Consider the following 25867-nt stretch of genomic DNA (forward strand, 5'->3'; position numbering starts at 1 on the left):
GCCAAGAGAGGGCGACACAGGACACGTGACAAAAATAAGTTCTTTATATATGCAATATATTCATAGAAAACTGTTAATGTACACATAACATTTCATTTTGTATTCCCAAAAAATGTTAATATGACATTTATTGCCCCTACCCACAACAGAATACTAACAATTATTATAAAAATACATCAATATGCAATTTTGTGTAACAGATTGCCAACTGGAGTGAGTAGTAATGTTCAAATAATCATACCACTGTTCCCGATAGTGTTTTCAATCCTTTTACAGGTTCATATCTTGCTGAAAATGTTTTTTTTATTCAGAGGTAGACGATGTAGCTTATCAATACGTTGTTTCGTAGGCTGAGCGTCCAGTCACGTGATTTGATTAGTATTCATAAGTCAAGTCCTCGCTCCAACAGCCCACACAAAAGTGTTAACTAGTTTCTTGTAATTTGATGCAAAGATAATATAATATAATACTAAGTATAGTGTTATAAATGTACATACTTCTTAAAAATATTTTTTTTAAATGAAAAATAAAAAACCGAGATTTACGATGCTGAGTAACGCGTCATCACAGTCCGTGAAAAAGGTCCATTCCTGAAAGACTGAAGGAACTTAATCTGGATTAAAAGACTTAAGTACTCTGCGTATTATTGTATTACGTTATGACAATGACGATATTTGCTGTTAATGTTTTTTTCCCCCGTTTCTTTCTTCAAGCATTTAATAAATAAAAGAAAAAGGTCCATAGTGGCGCTCTGGTTATTTGCAGCAGCGCCCTCTGTTGGCAGAGATGTCCAGTCGGAGCGCAGACTCACACTGCTTGTCCTGCTGTGAGGCAAGTAACCTGAGACACGCAGACAGGATTAAATTGAGTTAAATTATTGTTATTATGATTTTATTGAATTGGAAAATACGTCACTTGTGATCACATAATTTATAAATAGCGCTTTAATCCAGTTTCACACCTGGTTAGGTGGTTCATAGCCTCTTCCACCTGGTGGCCACTCTTAGCACTGCATTCATAGAACTCAGCCTGGTACTGCTGCCAACACAAACAACATCAAAATACACACAATGACTCAGGCAAGTGACTGAGAGGGATCGTTCCTCACCTCCGCCAGTCTGTGGCCTTGTGCACCAGTCACCTCTCTCCTGTCTGCGCTCGCCAGGTCTGTCTTATTGCCTAGCAACATCAGACACGCCCCCTCAGACTGCTTTTCCTGCCAGTCACACACACACACACAGAATGATACACAGCTAATCCCATAAACCAATCACAGTAACACACACACAGTCATCATAACCAGATTACATCACATGCTAAATACACTCTCTTTCTAATTTCACAATCAAAGTCACACACTGACGTGTATGCAAAGCAGCCCAAGCACACCTACTGCCATACTGTATTATACAACCAGCCTAGGCAAATCTTACCCCAGATTCAAATTTATATTTGACCTGTTTGGAGATGAAAAGTAGGATATTCAACGTAACAATCAGTCAATCTTGAATCTGACTATCCTCACCAGCACCTGATCCAACCAATGGCGGACCGCCGTGAATGACGTCTCATGGGTGACATCATACATAGCGATGATCCCATCAGCCCGGCGGAAATACTGCTGTGTGACGCTGTGGAACCTGATGAAGGCCAAAGGCAGGTGTTATTATCCACACACACACACACACACACACACTCACACACTCAATAATATCCCCAAAGTAGCCCAGTGACTAAACTCCAAATATGCCACTCTAATCCCTAAAATACCTTTATACAAGAATACATTTTACAGTTACTCCATGCGTTATAAATGGAGGTGCATTTCATTTCCACCAATCTTAATTATGAGATTAAAAAAGTCATAATTTCAACATAAAAAGTCAAATTAATACTAAATTAATTATGAATACGGAGTAATAATTTTGACTTTTTGTCATCATCACGACAGTTACAATTATGAGAAAGTCAAAATTACGACGTTAAGACAATAAAGTTGACTTTTAAAGTCATAATTTTGACTTTTTTAATGTAATTTCTTTTAATATAATAACTGACTTGTCATAATTTGTCTTTTCATCTTATATTAATTACTTAGTATGTCATGATTAAGAATTTTCATCTCAATTCTGATCTTCAAAAGCATGATTTTTTTTCTTATGTGGTGGAAATAGGCTTCGATAAACATTTTCAAGTTGAAAATCACTAATTATAATATATACTACATGGTAGAAATAATATTGTATATATATATTAAATAGCTGTATATGTACTAATCATAAACACAGTATGTTTTCACAAAGGAGCTCAATGGCAGAATATTAAATAATTCAGTATAAATATATTTCAGTCCAATTTTATTTATGCAAATACATGTCAACCGTTAACCAGATGGTTATTTTTATTGATATTTTCCAATAATAACCTGTGGTAACAGTTGGTAGAGGTTCAGCACAGAAGCCCATTTTAACAAGAAACATTTTAGCTTCTTTAAATCACTGTCTTGTTTCTGTAAAGCTATTTTTGGGACATCTGACCTCTCCTGTCCTGCGGTGTCCCACAGCTGCAGCGCGACTGGTGTGGAATCAAGCATTACACTCCTGACCTGAAAATCCACTCCTGTCAATCAACACCACATGGCTTGTCAACACATACAAGGCATTAACATTTAGGCCCTCTTTACAGCTGGTATTAAAGGGGTGGTATAATGCCCTTTTACAAGATGTTAAATAAGTCTCTAATGTCCCTAGAGTGTGTATGTGAAGTTTTAGCTCAAAATACCCCAAAGATATTTTTATATACCATGTTAAAGTTGTCAGTTTTTGAGGGTTAGCAAAACCGCACCGTTTTGTGTCTGGCCCTTTAAATGCAAATGAGCTGCAGCTCCCGGCACAGTGGGCGGAGCTTCAAGAGTGTGTTCAAGAGTGCAGCTCCGATTACCTCACGCAGACACACGCTAAAATGTCAGAAACTGTTCGTCCTTCAAACCGGAGTCAGACAAAGATGGAGAGACTAAGAAGACGTGACAACATGTAGAATGCAACATGACATCTCTGAATGGTTAGTTGATGAATTTATGTTGCTGATATCTTCAATGGACTAACGTTAGTTGCACCACAACGGAAATGGAATTTGTCTGTCTGACTCTGTGGTGGGCTGGAACACTTCCGGTCACTTCTTCCGTCAATGGCACTCGCTTACTTAACCGACCGTTCAGCGTTGTGTAAAAGAAAAGCACGAGTGTTTTCGGTATTAAAACGGATGTTGTACTGAATTCCGATTCGCGGACAAATCGCGCGCCTCTCACTATCTCACATAAATACGCGCTGAAGCGAGTTTGAAAACTTTGAATGCACTTCCTTTGCCATATGTGTTTATCGATTGATTTTTTTTCTCACAGCAAGCACCCAGATCCTGCATGAAAGCTTTGTCTACACTTACAAAAAAATAACAGACAGTGAACTAGTGTGGAATTAAAGATGCAAACAAACAAAAACGCATGGGAGATCGATTCAAACGATAAACTTTACTGTTAATTTAACATAATTTAACTGAATGTAACTTTTGTGTGTAAAACACGATGTGGTTCGTAGGAAAATATTGTATTACCCTCCCCATTGCACATGAATGTCATTAAAAATAATAATATTTAACCTTTTTCATGAAGATAGGCTTATAAACAAATTATTATGCATGCTCTGAATCTTTATTTTTATTTTTTTTGTAATATTGCATTAGTTTTTCTTCAAAAAAGGGCACCTGAACACAAAAAATTGCTCCAGCTATTTTAATTGTATTTCCATAAGCAATCCCAGCTAGAATTTTTTTGTTCTGTTCTAATGTTTTCAGCGGGTAGTTTTGTTTTTTCCCCAAAAAGAACATTGTATAATCTGTTATCTCAACAACATTACCAAAACATCCTCAAAATATTACGGTTAAAACATCCTTAAAACATTATTTGAACATTACATTTAAATGTTTTCTTTAAAACAGTACCTTGTATGGCTTTACACAAGTTTAAACCAAACTTGTAGGGAATGTTAGCAGAGTTCTGAGAACGTTTCCTGCTAGGAAGCAAAATGTGCAATTGAAAGAATAAATTAAATAAATAATGTTTTTTTTGTGGCCCTAATGTGCCAGAAAATAACTATATATTTTTAAAAAAGCGAGTCGGAATTCAGTACAACACCTGTTTTAATACCAGAAAGACTAACTTTTTCTTTTACACTACGCTGAACGGTCGGTTAAGTAAGCGAGTGCCATTGACGGAAGCAGTGACCGGAAGTGTTTCAGCCCAAACGGTTCAAGGTCCAAATGAGAGATTCAGTGCAGCTTCAAAGGGCTTTAAACGACACCAGACGATGAATAAGGGTCTTATCTAGGACCCTGACCCTTCGAGTCATGACTCAAAAAAAGATTTGTTCATTTTAATGAACGAGTTCGAACAAGAGAGTCACAAACGCGCATCACAGAACAGAGCAAGGCGAGCATTTGTGCTTATAAAACTTAATCTTTGTTATTTATTTATTAAATGAGTGATCGTTTTGCTTGATAAGACCCTTATTCATCGTCTGGAGTCGTTTAAAGCCCTTCGAAGCTGCACAAAAACTCTCATTTGGACCATGAACCGTTTGGACCCCATTGAAGTCCATTATATGGAGAAAATCCGGGAATGTTTTCATCAAAAACCTTAATTTCTTTTCGACTGAAGAAAGAAAGACATGGACATCTTGGATGACACGGGGGTGAGTAAATTATCAGCAAAAGTTTTTTTTTAAAGTGAACTACTCCTTTAATACCAGTTGTAAACAGCGCCTAAGAGAAAGCATAATCAGGCATAAATCTCTCACCCACAGTTGAGGCCATGTTGTTGGGGAAGTGACCGCTGCAATACTGATGGATGAACGAGCTCTTTCCCACAGAAGAGTTTCCTAAAAACACCACCTTAAACACACGCTGCGGATCACCGCTCGCTCTCTGGAGGAGGATGAGGAGGAGGAAGAACGCTTTTAAGGTCCGTTGCCACATATCAAGCAGATTAATATTTGATTTACTGTTAAGATCAAGAATGAATGAACATGCAAATATCCGAGGCTCATTTGCACACTCACATACACAGAAATACGCAATCTTTTTTTTTTTTTTTTACACCAAAATCAAACGAGTACCGCAGATTTCTCCGATTGGCTGGTAGTTTCGTCTTCTCTCTGTTCGGCTTTAGAGAATCTCTTCGGACTTGAATCTGTTAGCGATGTGTCTGAATCCTCCGACTCGTCACTGGAGTTTTCCATCAGCTGCCTTTAATTCACATTGATCAAGATTATTGAAATGCAAAAGCATAGGAATAATTAAAATAACACATTTGAATTGGTGCTTAAAAAGCTCAAATCTGCTAATAATTGGTCCAGATGGTAAACTAGTGTGTGAGATTTTTATGATCTTGTGAACAAATGCTAAATTATTTTTATGCAGCATTGGTAAAAAACAGTATGCAACAAAATAATTTTTTTGTCACTAATCACCAAGGATTGCAATTGAAGTGTACATTTGTACTTCTAGCATTATATTTAAATAGTTTGGTTAAAGTGTTAAGTGCATAGTTAGTTAGTAACCCACCTCTTTGCTGATTTCCTCGGTGGGAAATAGTTGCCCAGAATGGATTCCTTCCTCTGCAGACGGTTCTCCACTTCTGCTGTCTGAGGAACAGTTCATGAGAGACATTTTAGCTTCAGCTTTAAATTGAAAATGTAGATTGTTTTGAATGAGGTGGAAATTATTATTGACTTGTAAAAATTATGCATCTTTGTCTCCCAGAGTAAAATAATGCAAAACGGGGTGACACTGTATATATATATATATGAAGAGTTCAGATGCAAAAGCCTCTAAGTGCCATTTGAAATTTTCTTCTAGAATGATCATTTTTTATCAAGCTTGTATATTTAAGTTCAGTGATTTCACTTAAATGGCAATGATAATTACCTATTAATTGTTATTTAAGTGAAATTACTGAACTTAAATATACAAGCTTGATAAAAATCATCATTCAAGAAGAAAATTTCAAATGGCATTTAGAGGCTTTTGCATCTGAACTCTTCATATATATATATAAATATATATATATATATATATATATATATAAGAAAATGGATTTATTATGAAAAATCAGTCTATTGTTTGACATAGGTTGGCAATGTTTTTGACATGCACTCTAAAAAATGCTGGGTTGTTTGTCAAATATGGACAAACCCAGCCATTGGGTTACATTTTAAATGACATGTTAACCCAATGTTTGAGTTTGTCCATTTTTGCCCCAAAATTGGGTTAAAACAACCCAGCATTTTTGTGTATGAATGTAAATCACCCAGAATAACGACAAGAATCAAGACAAACAAACATTTTTATTGTTCACCGTCACGAAGATTCACAACATATCCAGTTTGTTCAACTTAGGAAAAATCTGTACATTATCTACATTTTGTTCTTTTCACGTCAACACAAACCGTCATTGGACGAAATAGCTCATTTCAAAAGAAAGTACCAAACAAAACTGTACTAAATTACAAACATATACAGATTACTGAGGTAAACGCTGCACAGTGGTATCGCTCTTTACACCGTCGGACACGTACGCTACGTTACGTGTTATTTATGCTCTCATTCTTATTTTGTGAAGAGAAAAGAGGCTCTTCTGAAGCTGCTTCTGTAACAGACCCGAACAAGGAACAATCTTTCTCCAAACGGCTAAATGTGATAACACAGTCTCAAATGTTCGTTTGCCATGTGACATGCGTTAATCCGTGCGAAGATTCCTCCGAAAATAACATAAACAGAGCTGGGAAATGTGAATAATCCAGAAGGAATCCTGAGGGAACCCAGAGAAATACGTCCAGCTGAATGTATCCGTTCACACTTTAGCTGCACCAGCTGCATTCTGGGTAATGTTAGATGGACTTAATACGGGTAAACCGAACGCGCCCACGGCGAGAAGGCGTGAACACAGCGGCATGGTGGGTAATGGGTGGGGGACGTGAAGGGGTATTTTTGACTAACCATCTTCTGTGTCTGATGGGCATCTTTATCATCCCGAAGACGCTTGTTCATGTCTCTAAAAGAGAGAGAGAGAGAGAATGATGGGTAAATATTTAAAGATAAGGCATCCTACATTCAAGGCCTTTTATAACCTCGGGATTTAGATAACAAATGGAACAATGACTGATCCACCATCCTAAACCCGCATCTGTTTTGATTGGTCGATTACTATGGCCTTATCTTTCAGATAAGAATAATACACACATGCCTACACTTGAACACTTCGTCACGTTGCACACTAAAGGTGAGACCAGGTCAGTCGGGTGGGCGTACCTGAGCAAGTCCAGCTGTCTCATGAGGCTTTCCCGTTCCTTCTGCATGTTTCGGGACACTTTCAGGACTTCTCTGTAGTGAGAAACATTCAGACGTGAAAAATAAGGAAATAGATGCTTATGTTTGTTTGCTCACTATTTTTTACTATCACACACTTTGGCCCTGTTTACACCTGGTATATTAACCCTATGGGGTTGTTCGTTTCAGAGTCACACTCGGGGTGTTCGGGTCCAAATGGAAAAAAATCATGATTTTTTTTTTTTTTTACTCGTTTTTTAGAATATTTTTTCTAGGGCTGTGCAAAAATTTAATCGCATCCAAAATAAAAGTCTGTGTTTACATAATATATTTGTGTGTGCTGTATATAATTATTTTGTATATATAAATACACAAACATGCATGTATATATTTAAGATAATGTGTTATTCATATATAAAATATTTATATTTATATAATATAGATTATGTATTTATATATACAGAATTTAAACGCAAATAATTCTTAAATATATACATGCATGCATAGGTATTTATATATACAAAATAATTATATACAGCACACACAAATATATTATGTAAACACAGACTTTTATTTTGGATGCGATTAATCGCAATTAATTTTTGCACTGCCCTAATTTTTTCTTTTTTTTTTTTTGTGTTTTGAGAAAATTTCAAAAGTATATTTTTTTATAATTAGTATTAATGCAATAATTACGACAAAATTTCCCCCATTGAACATAATAGAAAAAATATTTAAAAAAAAATATATATATATTTTTTATTTTTTTTAAAGCTGTATTTCATTTTAGAGTCAAGCCTAGGCCTCATAAAAGCAATTTTTGAAATGAGATGGATGCCATCTGGTGGACAAACTGAGCATTTTAAAAATGCAAAACACATGTATAATCTGAATTTTTTGGTATGTTTGTGTATAAAAGTGTGTTTGTGTGTGTCTGTTTTGCACTCTTGATGTTTTATAGATTCACCCCTTCACTGTTGTGTGCTTTTTTTTCAAGATCGTGGCTGATTTGTAGATTGTACGCACAAAAAAGCTCAGTATTTTCACAGTTTTTCCAATTTCCCATTCATTTTCCATGCGGGTCCATTTGGACCCGAACACCCCAAGTGAGACTATTTTTTTACAACCACTTAGACTATTCACATCCTGTGCCCAAAATTTTTTGTTTGTTCAAATACCAAATACCAACAAAGTCACCAAATTTCAGACCATTCTGAGGAAGCTGTGATTAAAAAAAAAAAATTATTTAAATTCTTTTGGTCCATTTGGGCCGAACAACCCCAGAGGGTTAAGATGCGTTTTGGTCGGTCGGATCACATATGGACGACACTAAATACAGGAGTAAACGGGGTCTAAAACGTTTTGAGCTTGTCCGCTTAATGAAAGCCACCTCTCTTTGCCCCTGTGCTGCTGTTTGATGGTGTTCTGCAGTTGCTGTAGTTGACTCAGAGTTTGCTGAAGCTTCTCTCGGCTCTGCTCCAGTTCATCCTGCAGTTGCTGGTTGAGGTTGTGCAGTCGGCGGTTCTCTCCGCGAGTGTTAGCCTGATCACTGTTCAGAGTGCTGATCCTGCTCTCCAACTACACACACACACACACACACACACACACACACACACACACACACACACACACACACACACACACACACACAGGTGGGTTGAGATCTAGACCTCCAGCTGGTTTAATGTTGAGGAGTGAATGAGGAGTCTGTACCTCCCGCTGTTTGGTGAGCGTGAACTCAAGTTCTTGTTCTTGCGCCCTCAGTTCCTGTAGTAGCTGCTCTTTCTTGTCTCCCTGTCTCACACTGTCCTTCATCACAGAACACACCAACATCATCCTCATCATCAATATTATCCCCATCATTACCACCCTTCATGAACATCATAATTACATTCCCATCACTTCATCACCATGATCAATATAATTATCACCATCACGTCAACATCAGTGTTAACAATATCATATCACCTTTATGAACAATATTGCCACCACCATAAAGGCCATTACTTACGGAAGCGTATTACATTCACTTTAGGAAACAATCTACTGTTTTTCTGAATTAATGAGTTAATTATCTCAGAATTACAAGATCATTTTTCATGGATTTTTTTTGCTCTGTTTTTCTGAATTAATGAATTAATTTTTCACGGATTTTTTTGCTCTGTTTTTCTGAATTAACAAGTTAATTTTTCATGCAATTTTTTTTTGCTCTGTTTTTCTAAATTAACTCATTAATTCAGAAAAACAGAGCAAAAAAATCCGTGAAAAATTAATTCATTAATTCAGAAAAACAGAGCAAACAAATCCATGAAAAATTAATTCATTAATTCAGAAAAACAGAGCAAAAAAATCCATGAAAAATGAACTCGTTAATTCAGAAAAACAGAGCAAAAAAATCCATGAAAAATGAACTCGTTAATTCAGAAAAACAGAGCAAAAAATCCATGAAAAATTAATTCATTAATTCAGAAAAACAGAGCAAAAAAATCCATGAAAAATGAACTCGTTAATTCAGAAAAACAGAGCAAAAAAAATCCATGAAAAATGAACTCGTTAATTCAGAAAAACAGAGCAAAAAATCCATGAAAAATTAATTCATTAATTCAGAAAAACAGAGCAAAAAAATCCATGAAAAATGAACTCGTTAATTCAGAAAAACAGAGCAAAAAAAATCCATGAAAAATGAACTCGTTAATTCAGAAAAACAGAGCAAAAAATCCATGAAAAATTAATTCATTAATTCAGAAAAACAGAGCAAAAAAATCCATGAAAAATGAACTCGTTAATTCAGAAAAACAGAGCAAAAAAATCCATGAAAAATGAACTCGTTAATTCAGAAAAACAGAGCAAAAAATCCATGAAAAATTAATTCATTAATTCAGAAAAACAGAGCAAAAAAATCCATGAAAAATGAACTCGTTAATTCAGAAAAACAGAGCAAAAAAAATCCATGAAAAATGAACTCGTTAATTCAGAAAAACAGAGCAAAAAATCCATGAAAAATTAATTCATTAATTCAGAAAAACAGAGCAAAAAAATCCATGAAAAATGAACTCGTTAATTCAGAAAAACAGAGCAAAAAAAATCCATGAAAAATGAACTCGTTAATTCAGAAAAACAGAGCAAAAAATCCATGAAAAATTAATTCATTAATTCAGAAAAACAGAGCAAAAAAATCCATGAAAAATGAACTCGTTAATTCAGAAAAACAGAGCAAAAAAATGTTTTCTCATGAAAAATTAACTCCTTCATTCAGAAAAACAGAGCAAAAACCTTTTTCCTTGAAAAATTATCTCGTAATTCTGAGATAATTAACTTGTTAATTCAGAAAAACAGGCTAGATTTTTTTCTTCAAGTGAATGCAGTATAATCACCATTATTATCACAATCACCAGGAACAATATTATCATTCCCATCATAACAATTATAAACAATTTCATTATTATCACCATTATTATCATTTAACACCATGAATAATATCACAATCTCCATGAACATAGTTATCTCCATCATAACAATCATAATCAATATCATATTAATAAATCATCATAACCATGAACAATGTATCCTCTAATAATATTGTTCTCTAATTAAATAACCACAGTTTTTTTCTGAACTAAAATCTGTCACAGTGTGTGTGAGTTTACCAGAGCGTGTCGTTTCTCTCTCTCTTCTTTTAACTGACTCTCCATGTCTTCATACATGGACCGAACCACCCTGTCATGATCTTCCTCTCTCCTGTAGGACATTTAAACACTTCTTTATCTCAAGACGGAAAATAAATGACGTTAATAATTGTACAACAGGTCCGAAATGGCATACTTCCCTGGCAGAAAAACAGTGTGTGACCAAAGAAGTGTGTCTGAATTCACAAAGAGAAGGCAAAATACCCGGATGACCTACTAATCCTGAAGTGTGCGTATGATGGACACTTTATTTATTTATTTATTTATTTATTTATGTAAAGTGCTTTGAGATAATACTTTTAAAGGCACTATATAAAAATAAAGTTTATTATTATTATTATTATATACTATCCCATGAGGCCACGGGAGAGGATTTATGTCACATTATAATGATAACATGGAGAATGTAGTATGTTATACTACACACATTCAATCCCATATATTTTAAGCAGTTGCAAAGTAATTAGTACCAACTCAAGAGAGTATGCGATTTCGGATGATTTCGAGTGCAATGAGGACCCGATGAGGGCTGACCTGCGCAATGCCTGCTCTAAATTGTCTCTCTCTTTGAGTGCGTCCTGTAGATGAGAGACGGTGTACGACAGAACCTCCTCCAAAACCCCCAGAAGCTCAGGTTTGTCCCTCTGGAGCTCAGCCCACAGAGTACACAACTCCCACTGACTAACACACACACACACACAATGACAAAATACGGCTGTAGCGTTAAAAGCCCAGAAATGTGAACAATTATTCAAGCCAGTATTGATTTAAACATCAACCATGCAAGTATAGTTTACTGGTTATCTTATGTGTGTGTGTGTGTTAACTCACTCTTTGAAGAGTTTATCGGCTCCCAGCTCCATGAGGATGTGTGTGAATCGGATCTCTGCCGGCTCGACTTTCTGTCTCTCTCCACTCCTCGCTCTCTCCTCCTCCGGCCCACAACCAACAAGCTCTCCTTAATTAGACCGAGAGATTTTAATTAAGGCATATGTCTTCTTAATGCATACTACACATGCATAGTATACTATACTGGATACTACTTTTAAAAATAGTATGTGAAATGGTATGCAATACATCATGAAACATTTCAACATTACCGTTGCATGTTTGATTTAGCAGGTTTTTATCAGCATTGCTATTGTTAATTAAAACTTAATAACAAAAATTTTTGGTAATTGAAAATTAAAATTAAAAAAGAAGGAAAAACTGAAATAAATAAGTTAAGTTGAAGCACAAATTTACTCAAACTAAAATTAATTGGAGCTACAAATGTGTGTGTATAGGCTATATATATATATATATATATACACTCTAAAAAATGCTGGGTTTTGTTTAACTATATATACACTGCTCAAAAAAATAAAGGAAAAAATAATGAATGAAATAATCTTATTAAATACTTTTTTTCTTGTTTTTACTTTTTAAGTGTTGTTTAAGTGTTCCCTTTTATTTTTTTTAGCAGTATAAATATATATATATATATATATATATACACTCTAAAAAATGCTGTTTTTTTAACCCAATTTTGGGTCAAATATAGACAAACCCAATTGTTTGATTAAAAAATGTAATTGATAAATTTAGCCCAACAGCTGGGTTTGTCCATATTTGACCCAAAATTGGGTTAAAATAGCCCAGCATTTTTTAGAGTGTAAAAAAGGACAAAAGCACATAAGATTACTAAAACTTAAACTAAAATTAAATATGTTAAATTATTAAATGGAAAAAAAAATTAATTATTAAACATTTATTATAATAGTATAGAAATAATAATAAAAACATGCTGTTATAATCTTAGAAAAAATTTTTTTTAATTAACTTTCCCTTTAAAAAAAAAAAGTATTTTAAATGAAAATTGAGGCGATGTTACATTGTAGTTACATTGTACTTACTCAAATAATAACTGAATAATAATTAACAACATGCACTTATTATAAAGTTACGGATATGGTTACTTGCAATTATGCATATTATACTGTTATATGTAAGTAAGTAGTAACATGTAACTGAAAGTGTTTCCAAACATTTAATCTTCTATGTTAATTGAGTACTACTTTGTCTTGTAATTTTATGTGCAACTTCGACGCTTTTTTGGCCAGGTCGCCATTGTAAATGAGAATGTGTTCTCAATGTGCTCACCTGGTTAAATAAAGGTTTTATTATTAAATAGACGTATACACACTAACCCAGGCCCGTGTGGAACTCGAGGGGTGTAAGGTAACCGTTTTTGTCTCGGTCCAAACTCTCGAACACTGATTCCAGCTGCTCAGGAGACAGGGGAAGCTCTTGCTGGAGCCGCTGGTGGATTCAAACACAGTTACACACAATATCATCACTGATATACATCATACACCCCTGATAACACTTGGCACGGCTTTTAAAGGCATCATCGTCGACTTACACCACCCTGTCCCGTCTCACCTGCATGTCTCTCTTCGTGATGAATCCTTTCCCCTCTTTATCGCACAGCTCAAAGAGCTCTTTAGCTTTGCTCATTCGGTCCTGCCGGTCTGAGGCGGGAGGAGGCGCGTCACTGGGAGACGGAAACCTCGCCGTGCGACCCGGCAGTCTGGCGCTGGGGGACATCTGACCGCTGCCCGTCCCCTCCAACACCTCGCCGTCCTTCAGCCAGCTGGACATCACTGCAGAGACAGACTAATCACATTGGTCATCTTGCTTTAGTGTCTAATGTTGCTGATTTAGTCCCTGAAACGCCACGGTTTTCTTCCGGGAACGAACACGTCACAATATTCCTAATTATAATAATTCATACGCAGAATAAAGGGGCGGGGCCTGGGGGAGTTAGTTAGTAGTGTGTTGAAACTCGCGGTTATGCACTCAAAAAAAATATGTAGGCTTTAATTAATTTTTTTTAACGTCTACAGGTTCCACATAACTGGATTACGTTAAACAAACATAATTTGTTCATGTAACTTCAACATCATGGAATTAAGTAATTTTAAGTGACCCGATTTAAGTAGTCTCAACGTGAATTTTTAAAGGCTTCCTGACATGATTGAGGTATTTTTTATATTAATTTATCCATTAATATTTCATTTATTTCAGTGACGCATAACTAAATTGATAGCTATTTACTAACAGTAGCACATATTAGCATCTTAAATGCTTAGATTTACGCGCTCCTTCAATCTAAGCAGTAAAAAATAATTAAATCAGTCGAAAGCCAAACAAAATGCTCCTCTCTTCTCCACAATGGAGTTTAAATGGTTTAAGCTATGTAATTTAACATTAAACACAATTACATACTATCAAGTCTTCCCCTTTTCTAAATTTCTCAACAACAAAAAAACAAACATAAAATAACACTTAATTTTAACATTTGAAGAGTTCAGATGCAAAAGCCTCTAAATGCCATTTGAAATTTTCTTCTTTAATGATAATTTTTATCAAGCTTGTATATTTAAGTTCAGTAATTTCACTTAAATGGCAATGATAATTACCTATTAATTGTTATTTAAGTGAAATTACTGAACTTAAATATACAAGTTTGAAAAAAATCATCATTAAAGAAGAAAATTTCAAATGGCACTTAGAGGCTTTTGCATCTGAACTCTTCATTTATTCTCTCTTAATTCAACCATATGCAAAGCATGCTGGGAACTAACAAGCACCGGCCAGTTTTAGTTAATGCAACACAAATCAATCATGTAATCCAACATAAACGGATGAAGTAAACTTAAGTTGTTCACATATTTAAGCAGATTAAACACAATCAAATTAAGTTCGGGCAAAATGGCATTCGCCTCGCACTATACTGCCACCCTCTGGATGTAAGAATTTTTTACTTTACATAAATGGTTTGTGTTTCGACAACGCGTTAGGATTTTGTACTGTTATGTTGAGCCATAATTACATAGACCTTAATAGAAAAAAACACAATTATTATAAGTAAACTAAATATAAATCCTTCCTAGTTCACTTTTTTTAGAGTGGAAAGGGGTGGGATTTCCCAAACATGCACAAAGCTCTTGACCAATCACAACACACTGATCCAGCTGACCAATCAGAGCACATTGTGCTTTTCAGAAAGAGGGGCTTCATAGAGACAGGAAGTAAACAGAGCGTTACTGACAGACTGGGAAGAGAGGAGCCGCAACATTGGAGAATAACGTGTTTTTTTGGGTCTAGTAGACCCAAAAAATAAAGCAAAATCTTTGAAAAAGGGAATATTAGGTCCCCTTTAAGATAAGGAGCTCGTAAGGAATGTTGCTAAAGTGGTCAAACAATAGGGTGACCATATTTTGATTACCAAAAACCAGCACACTCAGCCCACATGGGCCAACTCAATTGATACTCGAAGTTTACTCAAAGATACCTTATTAATTTCAATACATTTAAAGTAGCTTATGCCTCCTCTGTATGGATAGAAAATTGTTATATTGTTATATGAAAACAGGACATGTCCTGGGAAAACAGGACTGTTGGTCACCCTATCAAACAATGATAAGACAACAAATTTATCTCGTAGTTCTTTCCCTATAATCGGCCACAAGTGTGACAAGTAACATGATACAAGTAACAACAAGACATTCTGTTGGTCGCTTAGTTTCTATTTTTGTTCTCATTAGTCCAAAATTATTCTCCAAATACCACTATAGCAAACATATAAACTACTATAAAAAATGCTTTTTCAATAAGGACGGAAAAATTACTTAAATGTGTTGTAAGAGCATTAACCTTGAATTGAGCAAATGTTGCCTGAGGTTAAACACTGACTTTAGTTACTCACTTTATTAGTGGAAAATGCTGAAGGCGGCTGAAATATCCTAACATATCCTCAAATAAATATTAACCAGGATGTTAAACAGTCCTTCAAAATGCTCAACACAAGTCTGCTGTAATTCCCTCGAGCACTGATCTAAATGACGTCTGTGTTTGTCTGATATTAAGTAGCACTTGCGATGGTCTTGTGATTCGGCAGCTAAAGAAAACAGAACTCCTCCTTCAGTAAATGTCCAGCCGGCTTGAATGACCCACATGTCCAAGAGCTCAGAGAGACGGTCGGCCGAACGCTTGAGTTTTTGAAATGATAGATCCTCGAGAATAGAGTAGCTGCTTTTTTTCACATAAATTACATTTTTTTTTTCTGAACACGTATTCGTTTGTTGGCAGTTTCAAGTCGATCATATTTTTTTCAATTTACATTTAAAGGAGAAGTTCACTTTTTAAAAAAAACTTTTGCTGATAATTTACTCACCCCCATGTCATCCAAGATGTCCACGTCTTTCTTTCTTCAGTCGAAAAGAAATTAAGGTTTTTTGATGGATTTTCTCCATATAATGGACTTCAATGGGGACCAAACGGTTCAAGGTCCAAATGAGAGTTTCAGTGCAACTTCAAAGGGCTTTAAACGACACCAGACGATGAATAAGGGTCTTATAAAGCGAAATGATCGCTCATTTAATAAATAAATAACAAAGTTTAAGTTTTATAAGCTCAAATGTTTGAGTCAATTCATTCATTTCATTCGATGAATCAACCAAATGACTCGGAAAAAGGTTTGAACAGGAGAGTCACGAATGTGTTTATAAAACGTAAACTTTTTTATTTATTTATTTATTTTAAATGCGCGATTGTTTCGCTTCAAAGTTTTTTTTAAAAGTGAACTACTCCCTAAATAAAAACGCAAGGGAGAATAGATCTAACCAATCAAAAAAAACAAATTCTATCATCACGTGACTAACGTCTGCCAATAGTATTCGTTCAAAATATAGTGCCATTACCACAACTGTAGCGTAGCACATGCATTCTCTAGCTATGTGAAGCTAAAACTTTTTTTTTTAAAGCAGAGGGGCTGGTCTTTCTTTTGATATATTGCATGTTCAGATATTCATAAAACAAAATATTCTGGCTTTTGTGAAAATTATCAAAAATTGTGGCGGTGGCTGGCAACTCTGGTGGGAAAAGAGTTAATATAAGATAAGAGACTCAGTAAGACAATCAGTTACGGGAAGAATTAGTTATCAACTAACTCATTATCTCTTGACCTGGCTGTTCACAACGGACACATTTGTGTTTATCAAAGAAGAAACGATCACCGGCAAATGCTGATAATCTCAAAACGCCCAAATCATTTTCAACCCTTCTTCCTCGACGACGTACAGGCCACAACTGCATTACATAATCAGCAGGCTGGTGGGAAACACATGGGAATTTCGCATGATTATACGGACGTGGCATTAAGATTTACGCTTAGGACACTCATGTCCTCCAGCTGCAGATGGTCATCTCTCAGATTACAATCAACATTTACTCATGTAGAAATCAAGTAACTTTCCACACAAGGCACAATTTCATTTCTCTTTCCAGGATGTGCACCGCGAAACAGGATGAAGTCATGTGACAGCACTGTGTGTGTAAAAACAAAGTGAGATGCAAATAAAGAGTTTAGCTCGGTTTACATAGACAGCCTTCAGAGCTCTTCCCCACAGTCACGAGTTCATGATTCTGGATTCAAGGGAAAACCCTCCATCCTAAACGACCACAGGTCATATGCAACATGCAATATTTGCCTAATGAATTGATGGACTGGGTTGTGGTTGGAACAATAGCTCAGAGCGATTAAATCAGTGGTTGAACCTTATTTAGATACAACTTTAAGTGACGCTTAAAAATGTTTAAATGCCACAAAATGTCTATGAAATGTTCTGCCTGGAAATGAAGCGTGTGTTGTTTCTAATGCAATGACATTCGGACTTTTTAAAGTGCGATTTAAATAAAAATCTTAGAAGTATTAATAGAAAACATTAAGTCAAGATATGTGCGGATACACCAAAATATACGGGCATGGCATGTTTACACCTGCAATAAAGCACTAGAGGAATTGCAACACTCAAGGTCAAATAAACTTCCCGAGCTTAGCTACAATTACACATGAAAATCACATGAGAGATAAAGTCTGACAGCCATTTGTTAAAGATAAGAAAACAGACATGCATTTGCTTTGATCTGTTTTGGAGGAAATCATATGGAATGGAAGATATTATAAAATAAGTGTTTTATCCTTCAGCAAAACAAACTGTTCGGCAAGGTAAAGCATTCATTTGTTGCATGAAAATGCAAACTCAGAAAGAAATCACTCTGAGAACTACTTCATATTCAATTTTAACACAATACATTATATTTACCATTTTAGAAAAACTCAAAATAGGCTTGAGCTTTATACATAAATGCATTGGTATATAATGCTATATAGGCTACCATGAAAAACATGGTATTAGAATGGCATATGTCCAAAAACATAGTAATTTCTTTGTAAAGGAGATGAGATGCATGCATAATGTCATTTAGCTAATATAAGTAGAGTTTTACAAGACAGTGTCAATCACTTCAGACAGCAAATGTTGGTGTCATATATAATTTATGCCATATGTCAGCACTGTCAATGCACTTTTCATTTGTTAAGACAAACTGAAAGAAGTGGAACTTAAGGAATTGGTGTTAAATTGAATATATTAACATTCAAATAAATTAAATAAAGAGACAAAAACATACCAGAACTGTGATGCGAGGTTGTTCAGGTGTGTAGCGTGTCAAACGGCAGGTGTTTTATGCTCGAACACCGCCGGTGTCATCCAGCAGGGGGCGCTAGAAGCTGGAGCACATCACAGTACCGTAATTCTGATAATAAAGTCTCATTTTCTCTATGTTCCGCCCACTTTAAAGTTTAAAACAGAACAGCGTCTAATAAACAAAAATATTTATTTGTGTTGTTAAAAAAAGAGTTGAAACTTAATAATAGGCACACAGGTTAAGATATACACGAAAATCAATAATAAAAATAATAAATATTTCAGTCTTTACGGTAATCGGATCCTCGCGCCGTTGCCATGGGAGACGCGGCAGCGCTCGTGCTCTGCTGTGCCAGTGTGCCTCGCGATCAGCTCGAATCATAAACTGTCCGTTATATTCACGGGAAATTTGGATGATTTTAATACTCGGACGGATGATTTTATGAATCATAAGGACTATATGGACACTGAATCTGCATTTCGACTCGCGCGGGTTTAAAGGTGTGTAACATTTGCCAGAAATAAGCGTTTGGTTAGCAGTTAGCTGGTTAAATCCATGATTAAATCTGTTGATCAGAGTAAACAAAGCTGCTCATGACTTTAGTTTTAAGTAGTCTCGCTCTTAGAACTGTTGACATGTTATATCTTATTGTATAATTTCATTTCACTTCACTTAATCTGTTGATATTATGTGTTTGTAAACATTTAACACGATAGCTTAAGTTAGACAGATGGGTTGAAATCATGACGAGCTCTGGGAGGTTTCTCAGCTCAGTGAATCTCGTGTCTGATGAATTTACTAGGACTTGTGCTTATATTCCTCCATACTGTGTGGATATTTCGTATTGGACGTCAGGAGTGTTGAGAGAAGCTGATAATCTCTTTGTTTAGGCTCTATGGAGTTTTGAATCAGACGGAGATTAGAGATGCCCAGAGCGTCTCAGTGAAATAACCCGTAATCCCCTCGGTGACCTGCTGCTCTTCCTGAGGAGAACACGAGCTGAAGAAGGACTCCGACCAACACGAGGCCAGTGTGACAGGTGAGGAGATAGATAGTAGGTATGTGGACAAAAAATTAAAACTCAACAAATAGACACATGGAGACCATATGTAGAAAGACCTGGGTACCCTCTTTACAAAAAAAAAAAAAAAAGGTAAATATGTCAAGTATGAAGAAAGTTACAACATTTTATAGTTCAGTAATCAGCGCCTATTATCGTCTCATTTCTAAGGTGAAAAGAATAGAATTTAGTGTGACTGAAACCAAGTTGTTTTTTCACAAAAATGCTCATAACTTTCTCAATATTCAAGATATCTTAATGAAATTTTCTGTGGAGATGGGTTTCATATAGTTATTTGGATCTATACTTGATCTTAACACACATAAAGACTGATTTGGCCTATCTTTTATGGTATTTTTCTGACGAGCAGTTGTTGAAAATACAAACAATTGAATGGAAAACAACAATCCAAGGACAATTATATATCCTTAATTTAAAAGATGTATTTTGGTTGATTCATGCTATTTCCAGTAGTGTGAGAATATAGAGTTAACAATACTAACGCTGGTGGAGGAAAGAAAGTGGAGAAGACCACACAAATGTTGAGTGTAGCCGACACGGCGCGCTGGATTTTGACATCTTTTCTACGTGTAACGTTCAGTGGCGGTAGTCATAAAAAAAAGTGGGGTTTAAATGGCCACGAACATTTGTACAGCACACCACAAACATATGTTCTTCATGTCTACCTTTCTCTGAAAAGTGTCCAAAGTGGGTAAAAATAATTTCTTGACAGTTGAATTCTTCCGTATTGTTTGAAATCGTCTTTCAGGAGGAAAATGGAGCCTGACTAGAAAAAATTTAAAACAAATGTGCACTCGAAAACCCTAATGATGTGATTGGCTAAAAATAATCAAGGATTCCCACAGCTAATCAAAGAAAACAGCGCATTTTAGGAGACCCGCTCAGAGTGATTCGGGAAAATCCGGCACAGGGATTTGGAACACAATGGCGGCCGAGATAGATAGATAGATAGATAGATAGATAGATAGAAGATAGATAGACAGACAGACAGACAGACAGACAGACAAAAAGGTTTTGTTGTTGTGTTTATTGTATTTCTCCTCAGAGATTTGATCTTCTCCACTCCGCCTTCAGGAGGAAGATCTCGACGCTCTGATGAGGAGTTCGGCTCTGTCATTTCTTCCCCAACTCTAATATTCTCCCGAGGATCACGTTTCCTCATCACTGTCTCCAGCATGGCTGACGCCTGGATTACACGGCCCGAGGAACAACTCCAGGAATTATCCTTGTGGTCTTTTGGTTTTTCATGGAGCATCCAGAAGTGAAACGGAATTTCCTCCATGTCATCTGCGTGTGATGTCAGACGTCTGCTGAAGACACTCGTATGTGGGAGCGCTGTGTGCTAATATATTCCAGATATGCTCCAAACCAATAACTACTCGCTGGTGCTGCTGATCCAGCTGGCACTGCTGACCTTTGACCTGTTCGTCAACTCCTTCAGCGAGCTGCTGCGGGCGGCTCCGGTCATACAGCTCGTGCTGTTCATGTGAGTGTGGGATGGGTTTGACAGTGGGGACGCATTATTTTATGGCATCAACCCGAAGTAAATAAGCGCTCTTTTTTTGTTAAAGGAGTAGTTCACTTTTGAAAAAACTTTTGCTGATAATTTCCTCACCTCCGTGTCATCCAAGATGTCCATGTCTTTCTTTCCTCAGTGGAAAAGAAATTAAGGTTTTTGATGAAAACATTCCAGGATTTTTCTCCATATAATGGACTTCAATGGGAACCGGATGGTTCAAGTATCAAAAGACGGTTAATAACAGTTTCAGATGCAGCTTCAAATGTCTTTAAACGACACCAGACGATGAATAAGGGTCTTATCATGCGAAACGATCGGTTATTTCAAAACTTAAAAAATTTAAAAACAAAAATTTAGCTCAAAACAAAAATTTAACTTTTCTAAGGACAAATGCTAGCCTTGCTCTATTCTGTGAGGCGCGTTTGCAACGTCACGTATTACGTAATTACGTTCAAAAGGTCACGGGCGACGTAGCCAGAGGTACAGAGTCAGTGTTTACAAGTTAAAAGCAGAGGTTGAACGTGCAAACTAACTCAAACGCCGTTTACAAAAAAAGGAATTAAAAGGAAAAACAACGATGTCGGACGATTTTGATTCTGTACCCGTGACCTTTTGAACGTAATTACGTAATACGTGACGTTACAAACGCGCCTCACAAAATAGAGCAAGGCTAGCATTTGTCCTTAGAAAAGTTACATTTTTGGATTAGTTTTTGAAATAACCGATCGTTTCGCATGATGAGACCCTTATTCATCGTCTGGTGTCGTTTAAAGCCCTTTGAAGCTGCACTGGACCTTGAACCGTTTGGTCCCCATTGAAGTCCATTATATGGAGAAAATCCTGGAATGTTTTCATCAAAAACCTTAATTTCTTTTCGACTGAGGAAAGAAAGACATGGACATCTTGGATGACACGGGGGTGAGTAAATTATCAGCAAAAGTTTTTTCAAAAGTGAACTAATCCTTTAATGGATTAAAGCTTAAATGCAGTGCAAGTTGCTTTGAATAAAAGCACATGCATGCATGTTTCTAACTTCATATTGATTATCTGTGTTGTTTGTTTCTGCAGAATCCAGGACATTGGCATCCTGTTTAACGTGATCATCATTCTTCTCATGATGTTTAACACATACGTGTTCCAGGTGGGGCTGGTGTCCCTCTTACTGGAGCGCTTCAGAGCCCTGCTCATCCTGTCTGCTCTCTACCTCACTCTCAGCATCTGCTTTCACTGCTGGGTCATGGTGTGTACAGGCGCACACACACTTACAGACAGACAGAAACACACACTGTATATCCACAAGTTTCAAAAGTGGGCGCGTCTTCCGGTTTGGAGTAAACAAACACTCGTTCATTCAACAGTTGACAGTCATTCAAGTTATAGCGATCCAAACTAGCTAACGATGTGGGAACACAACCTCAACCAAATTCAAAAGGGTGAAATAACAGTACCTCTACGCAGTAGTTGATTGGGAGTATTATAATAACATTATTAATAATCAATACTCATCAAGGCATGTTGACAGACAGTTGTGCGAGCTGACAAACAATTAAAATAAAAAATACACACTTAGTCATTGTGCTTTGGAGTTTATTCAAAATTATAAATGAATGTGCTGCTTGAATACATTAACTGGCACATTTGATCCTGAGTTTATGTGTAACGTCAGTAGCGAACAGCCAATCACATGCTGAGAGAGTTTATAGAATATTAAGAATTTAAACAAATGTACACAGGAAGATTGGTCGTCTTTTGGGAGGTGATGGAAACTACAGTCGTTGGCAGGATCAGAGACGGGCTCTGGCAGGATCACTCTGATTTCGTTTTCAGCTTATGTTCAAAACAATCACGTTTAAGCCACTGAACTAGTTTAGTCCGGTTATACATACAACCGCGAACAGCACATGTTGTCCCTGAGCTCCGTAACGACATCTCTCATAAAGATTTGCGTCTTTAAATAGTAAAATAATTCTCCGAAACACAGCTAGCCTCTTCGCTAACTAACACACAAAATACCATTGGAATGCTACTTCCGCCGCCTCACCGGAAGTTTCACCCACTTTATTTTTCACAGGAGCGCCCCTCGGAAACTTGTGGATAGGATCAATCTGAGAGAACAAAAAGTTACGCAGTCGTTCATAAAATTCTATGCATCTGTTCATTTCCCATGTCTAAGTCCATTCTGCTGAAATGTATTATTGTGTAAAACATGAATAAAAACTAGTAAAATTGTGTAAAAACAAAAAAATCAATTTTCTTAAATTTAGCTGAAAATTAGTATTGTATAATATATCAATTAAAAATAATAATTATATTGTGTACATATTTGTATTTCTAAAATACTAATTTCCCTAATTTCATCCTGTTGTGGTGCTGTCAGAACCTGAGGTGGATGGAGTCCAACCGTTTCGTGTGGACGGACGGTCTGCAGGTTCTCTTCGTGTTTCAGAGACTAGGTAAGCCGTCGTGAGCCAAACCCTGAATTGGATTTCATGCGAGGGTCACTGTCAATCTCGTCAAGAACCTCTCAATCCCCACAGACCTTCCTCTCTCATCACACATAAGCTGTTGTAGAGGCGTGATTAGGCCATCAAACTGCTAAAGGTGCGGCGTGGCATTTCTAGTGGCATCTAGTGGGTGGCCGACAGGAAGTGATGTCGTTATCTGAGAGTAGCCAGTTAAGCAATGAGGTTTCTTTACTTGATAATTTAGTAAAGCGATATGTTATTGCGGATATTATTGTTACTTGTTCATCAGTGTTTTATTCACCAACTTTAGCTCGCTTCTTTGAAGAACAACAGTGACGAAACACGATGTCGTTGTGTTTATTTCAATGTAAGGTTCATGTGGTGTGTGTTAGAGCCAGACCGATATATCGGCAGACCGATATTAGGCTTTTTCCAAACTATCGGTATCGGCAGTTATAATGGCCGATAAATGAATATTTCAACAATAAAATAAAAACGGACGAAACATGCTTGAACCATATCATGAGTGTTGGAGTTGTATAGTTTGTCCACCAGAGGGCACTCTACACCGTTCCTGTTGGCAACACTCGTTGAGTTGGTCACGAGACATACAATTAAAAGATCATCCCCATCAGTTCTCTAAACTCATATAAGCAGGACAACATTTGTGACTATCATGTCTACTTTAAAAAAATAAAAAAATAAATAAAAAATCGGCCGATATATCGGATTTTAAAACCCAAAAATATTTGTATCGGTCGGGCTCTAGTGTGTGTAGATAGAAGTGGCTCATTCTAAGGTAATAAACACAACGGTTCATTATTCAAGCTCTTTATACACCACTGAACACACAGTTCTGGATATGATATTGCATTCCTGTAACAGATCCTCCTGAATATTACACACTGCACCTTTAATCGTCCAGCCAGATTTAGCAGTTGGACTGTTTGACAGAAGTTACATGCTGATGGTTGTGTCTCTTCAGCTGCTGTGCTGTATTATTACTTCTACAAACGCACAACCGAGTACCTGGGAGACCCCCGACTTTACGAGGATTCCCCGTGGCTTCGTGACGCATTCGCTCGAGCGCGACAGTGAGAAACAAACCACCGCACGAGGGGCGAAACAATCTAAAAAACTCGGATGGACTTAAAACAAACCTTGTAGAGAAGAGGCCTGATGACTTCCTCTGGAGAGACCTCACTTAAAGCAGATCATAAAACCTGATGTCTGAAGGTTTCTAAAGATGTGACTTTCCATAAGCATCGACACCCTGTGTAACGCGTAGTCGCGCCGAACGCTCTTTTATATTGTTTTGGATCAGCGCCGGAGCGTTTGATTGGACAGTCGGACCACGAGTGGTTTCGTTCACTTCAGTTTGCCTTTGAAAAGACGAGTGGGATTTGGTCTGAAGAATCGTCATGATGGAGCCGGGAGATTTTTTTTGTATTATGTACGTTTTTTTTTTTTTTTTTAAATGTGTTTAATATTTTCATAAACATCCTCCAAAATCATAGGCGGAGCATCAACAAAGTGCCTCACAGGGGGAACAGTGAGGAACCCACAGAGCGCCAGTGCACTTGTTATGCTGTAATCGTCATTTATTCGTCTGTGACCGCTAATAAACATTTTCCATTGGACTGACTCGTGTCTTTATTGAACCAAGTTTCAGCCGTATCCACACCGCACAATTACGTTGTTGTTGTTGTTTTGACACAATTTTTTTAAAGAAGGTAGTTTTCCCCTCTCTCATTGCTGAATTTACATCTCACAATGGTTTTTTCCCGCCACGGTATAAAAAAGGCGACAGTTTACGACATAATTCTGTGGGAAAATTCTCCGAATTGCGAGAGAAAAAGTCGCCATTTCATATTTTATTCTGTGTCGGAAATATAAGCTTCTTCCATATATATATATATATAAATAGTGGATCAAAAAAGTTCATCAAAGTTGTCCTAGACGATAATGGGTGTTGTTCAAAATTCATGTATGACTTTGATGAAAGGTTTTGATCCCCTTTAAATGTTGATTCGTGTGTGTGTGATGGTCACGGCAGGTCAGTAGTCGCTCACCGATCTCACCGCTGACAGACTGCTCTATTCTGATCTGTCAGATTAAGCTAGGATTGGGGTTTTACGCTCCACAAACAGCCCGAGGGACAAAAATAGCATACTGTGTTTTCAAATACCCAGCCAGATCG

At 36.6% G+C, this 25867-nt stretch overlaps 2 protein-coding genes across 7 annotated transcripts; one reads left to right on the forward strand and one right to left on the reverse strand.

Moving 5' to 3' along the window:
• Positions 1-56: 56 nt before the first annotated feature.
• Positions 57-18660, reverse strand: cracr2b (calcium release activated channel regulator 2B). 4 transcript variants are annotated; one of them, XM_039661676.2, is made up of 18 exons: positions 18585-18624; positions 13491-13724; positions 13256-13367; positions 11898-12024; positions 11601-11747; positions 11028-11118; positions 9094-9189; positions 8771-8958; positions 7363-7434; positions 7051-7105; positions 5617-5696; positions 5169-5298; positions 4851-4977; positions 2538-2619; positions 1526-1640; positions 1109-1216; positions 962-1038; positions 57-840 (listed from the first exon to the last, which is right to left on the reverse strand). In XM_039661676.2, exons 2-18 carry the CDS (start codon positions 13707-13709, stop codon positions 756-758), a joined length of 1911 nt encoding a protein of 636 aa, XP_039517610.2. In that variant the 5' UTR covers positions 13710-13724; positions 18585-18624; the 3' UTR covers positions 57-755. The 4 variants fall into 4 exon arrangements, with proteins under 4 accessions (XP_039517610.2, XP_088984125.1, XP_088984126.1 ...); XM_089127999.1 differs by having other exon boundaries at positions 58-840; positions 13491-13711; positions 18585-18660; XM_089128000.1 differs by lacking the exon at positions 18585-18624 and adding an exon at positions 15820-16095 and having other exon boundaries at positions 58-840; positions 962-1035; positions 13491-13711.
• A 268-nt stretch (positions 18661-18928) lies between these two features.
• On the forward strand, positions 18929-25307 carry tmem138 (transmembrane protein 138). Of its 3 annotated transcripts, none has more exons than XM_039661684.2 (6): positions 18929-19102; positions 19493-19660; positions 20758-21169; positions 22271-22442; positions 23580-23655; positions 24653-25307. In XM_039661684.2, exons 3-6 carry the CDS (start codon positions 21042-21044, stop codon positions 24763-24765), a joined length of 489 nt encoding a protein of 162 aa, XP_039517618.1. In that variant the 5' UTR covers positions 18929-19102; positions 19493-19660; positions 20758-21041; the 3' UTR covers positions 24766-25307. The 3 variants fall into 3 exon arrangements, with proteins under 3 accessions (XP_039517618.1, XP_039517617.1, XP_039517615.1); XM_039661683.2 differs by having other exon boundaries at positions 19493-19641; positions 20729-21169; XM_039661681.2 differs by having other exon boundaries at positions 19493-19641.
• The last annotated feature ends 560 nt before the right edge of the window (positions 25308-25867 follow it).

Source organism: Pimephales promelas, chromosome 25, assembly GCF_988280905.1.
Source record: "Pimephales promelas chromosome 25, fPimPro1.hap1.1, whole genome shotgun sequence".
Lineage (NCBI taxonomy): Eukaryota > Metazoa > Chordata > Actinopteri > Cypriniformes > Leuciscidae > Pimephales > Pimephales promelas.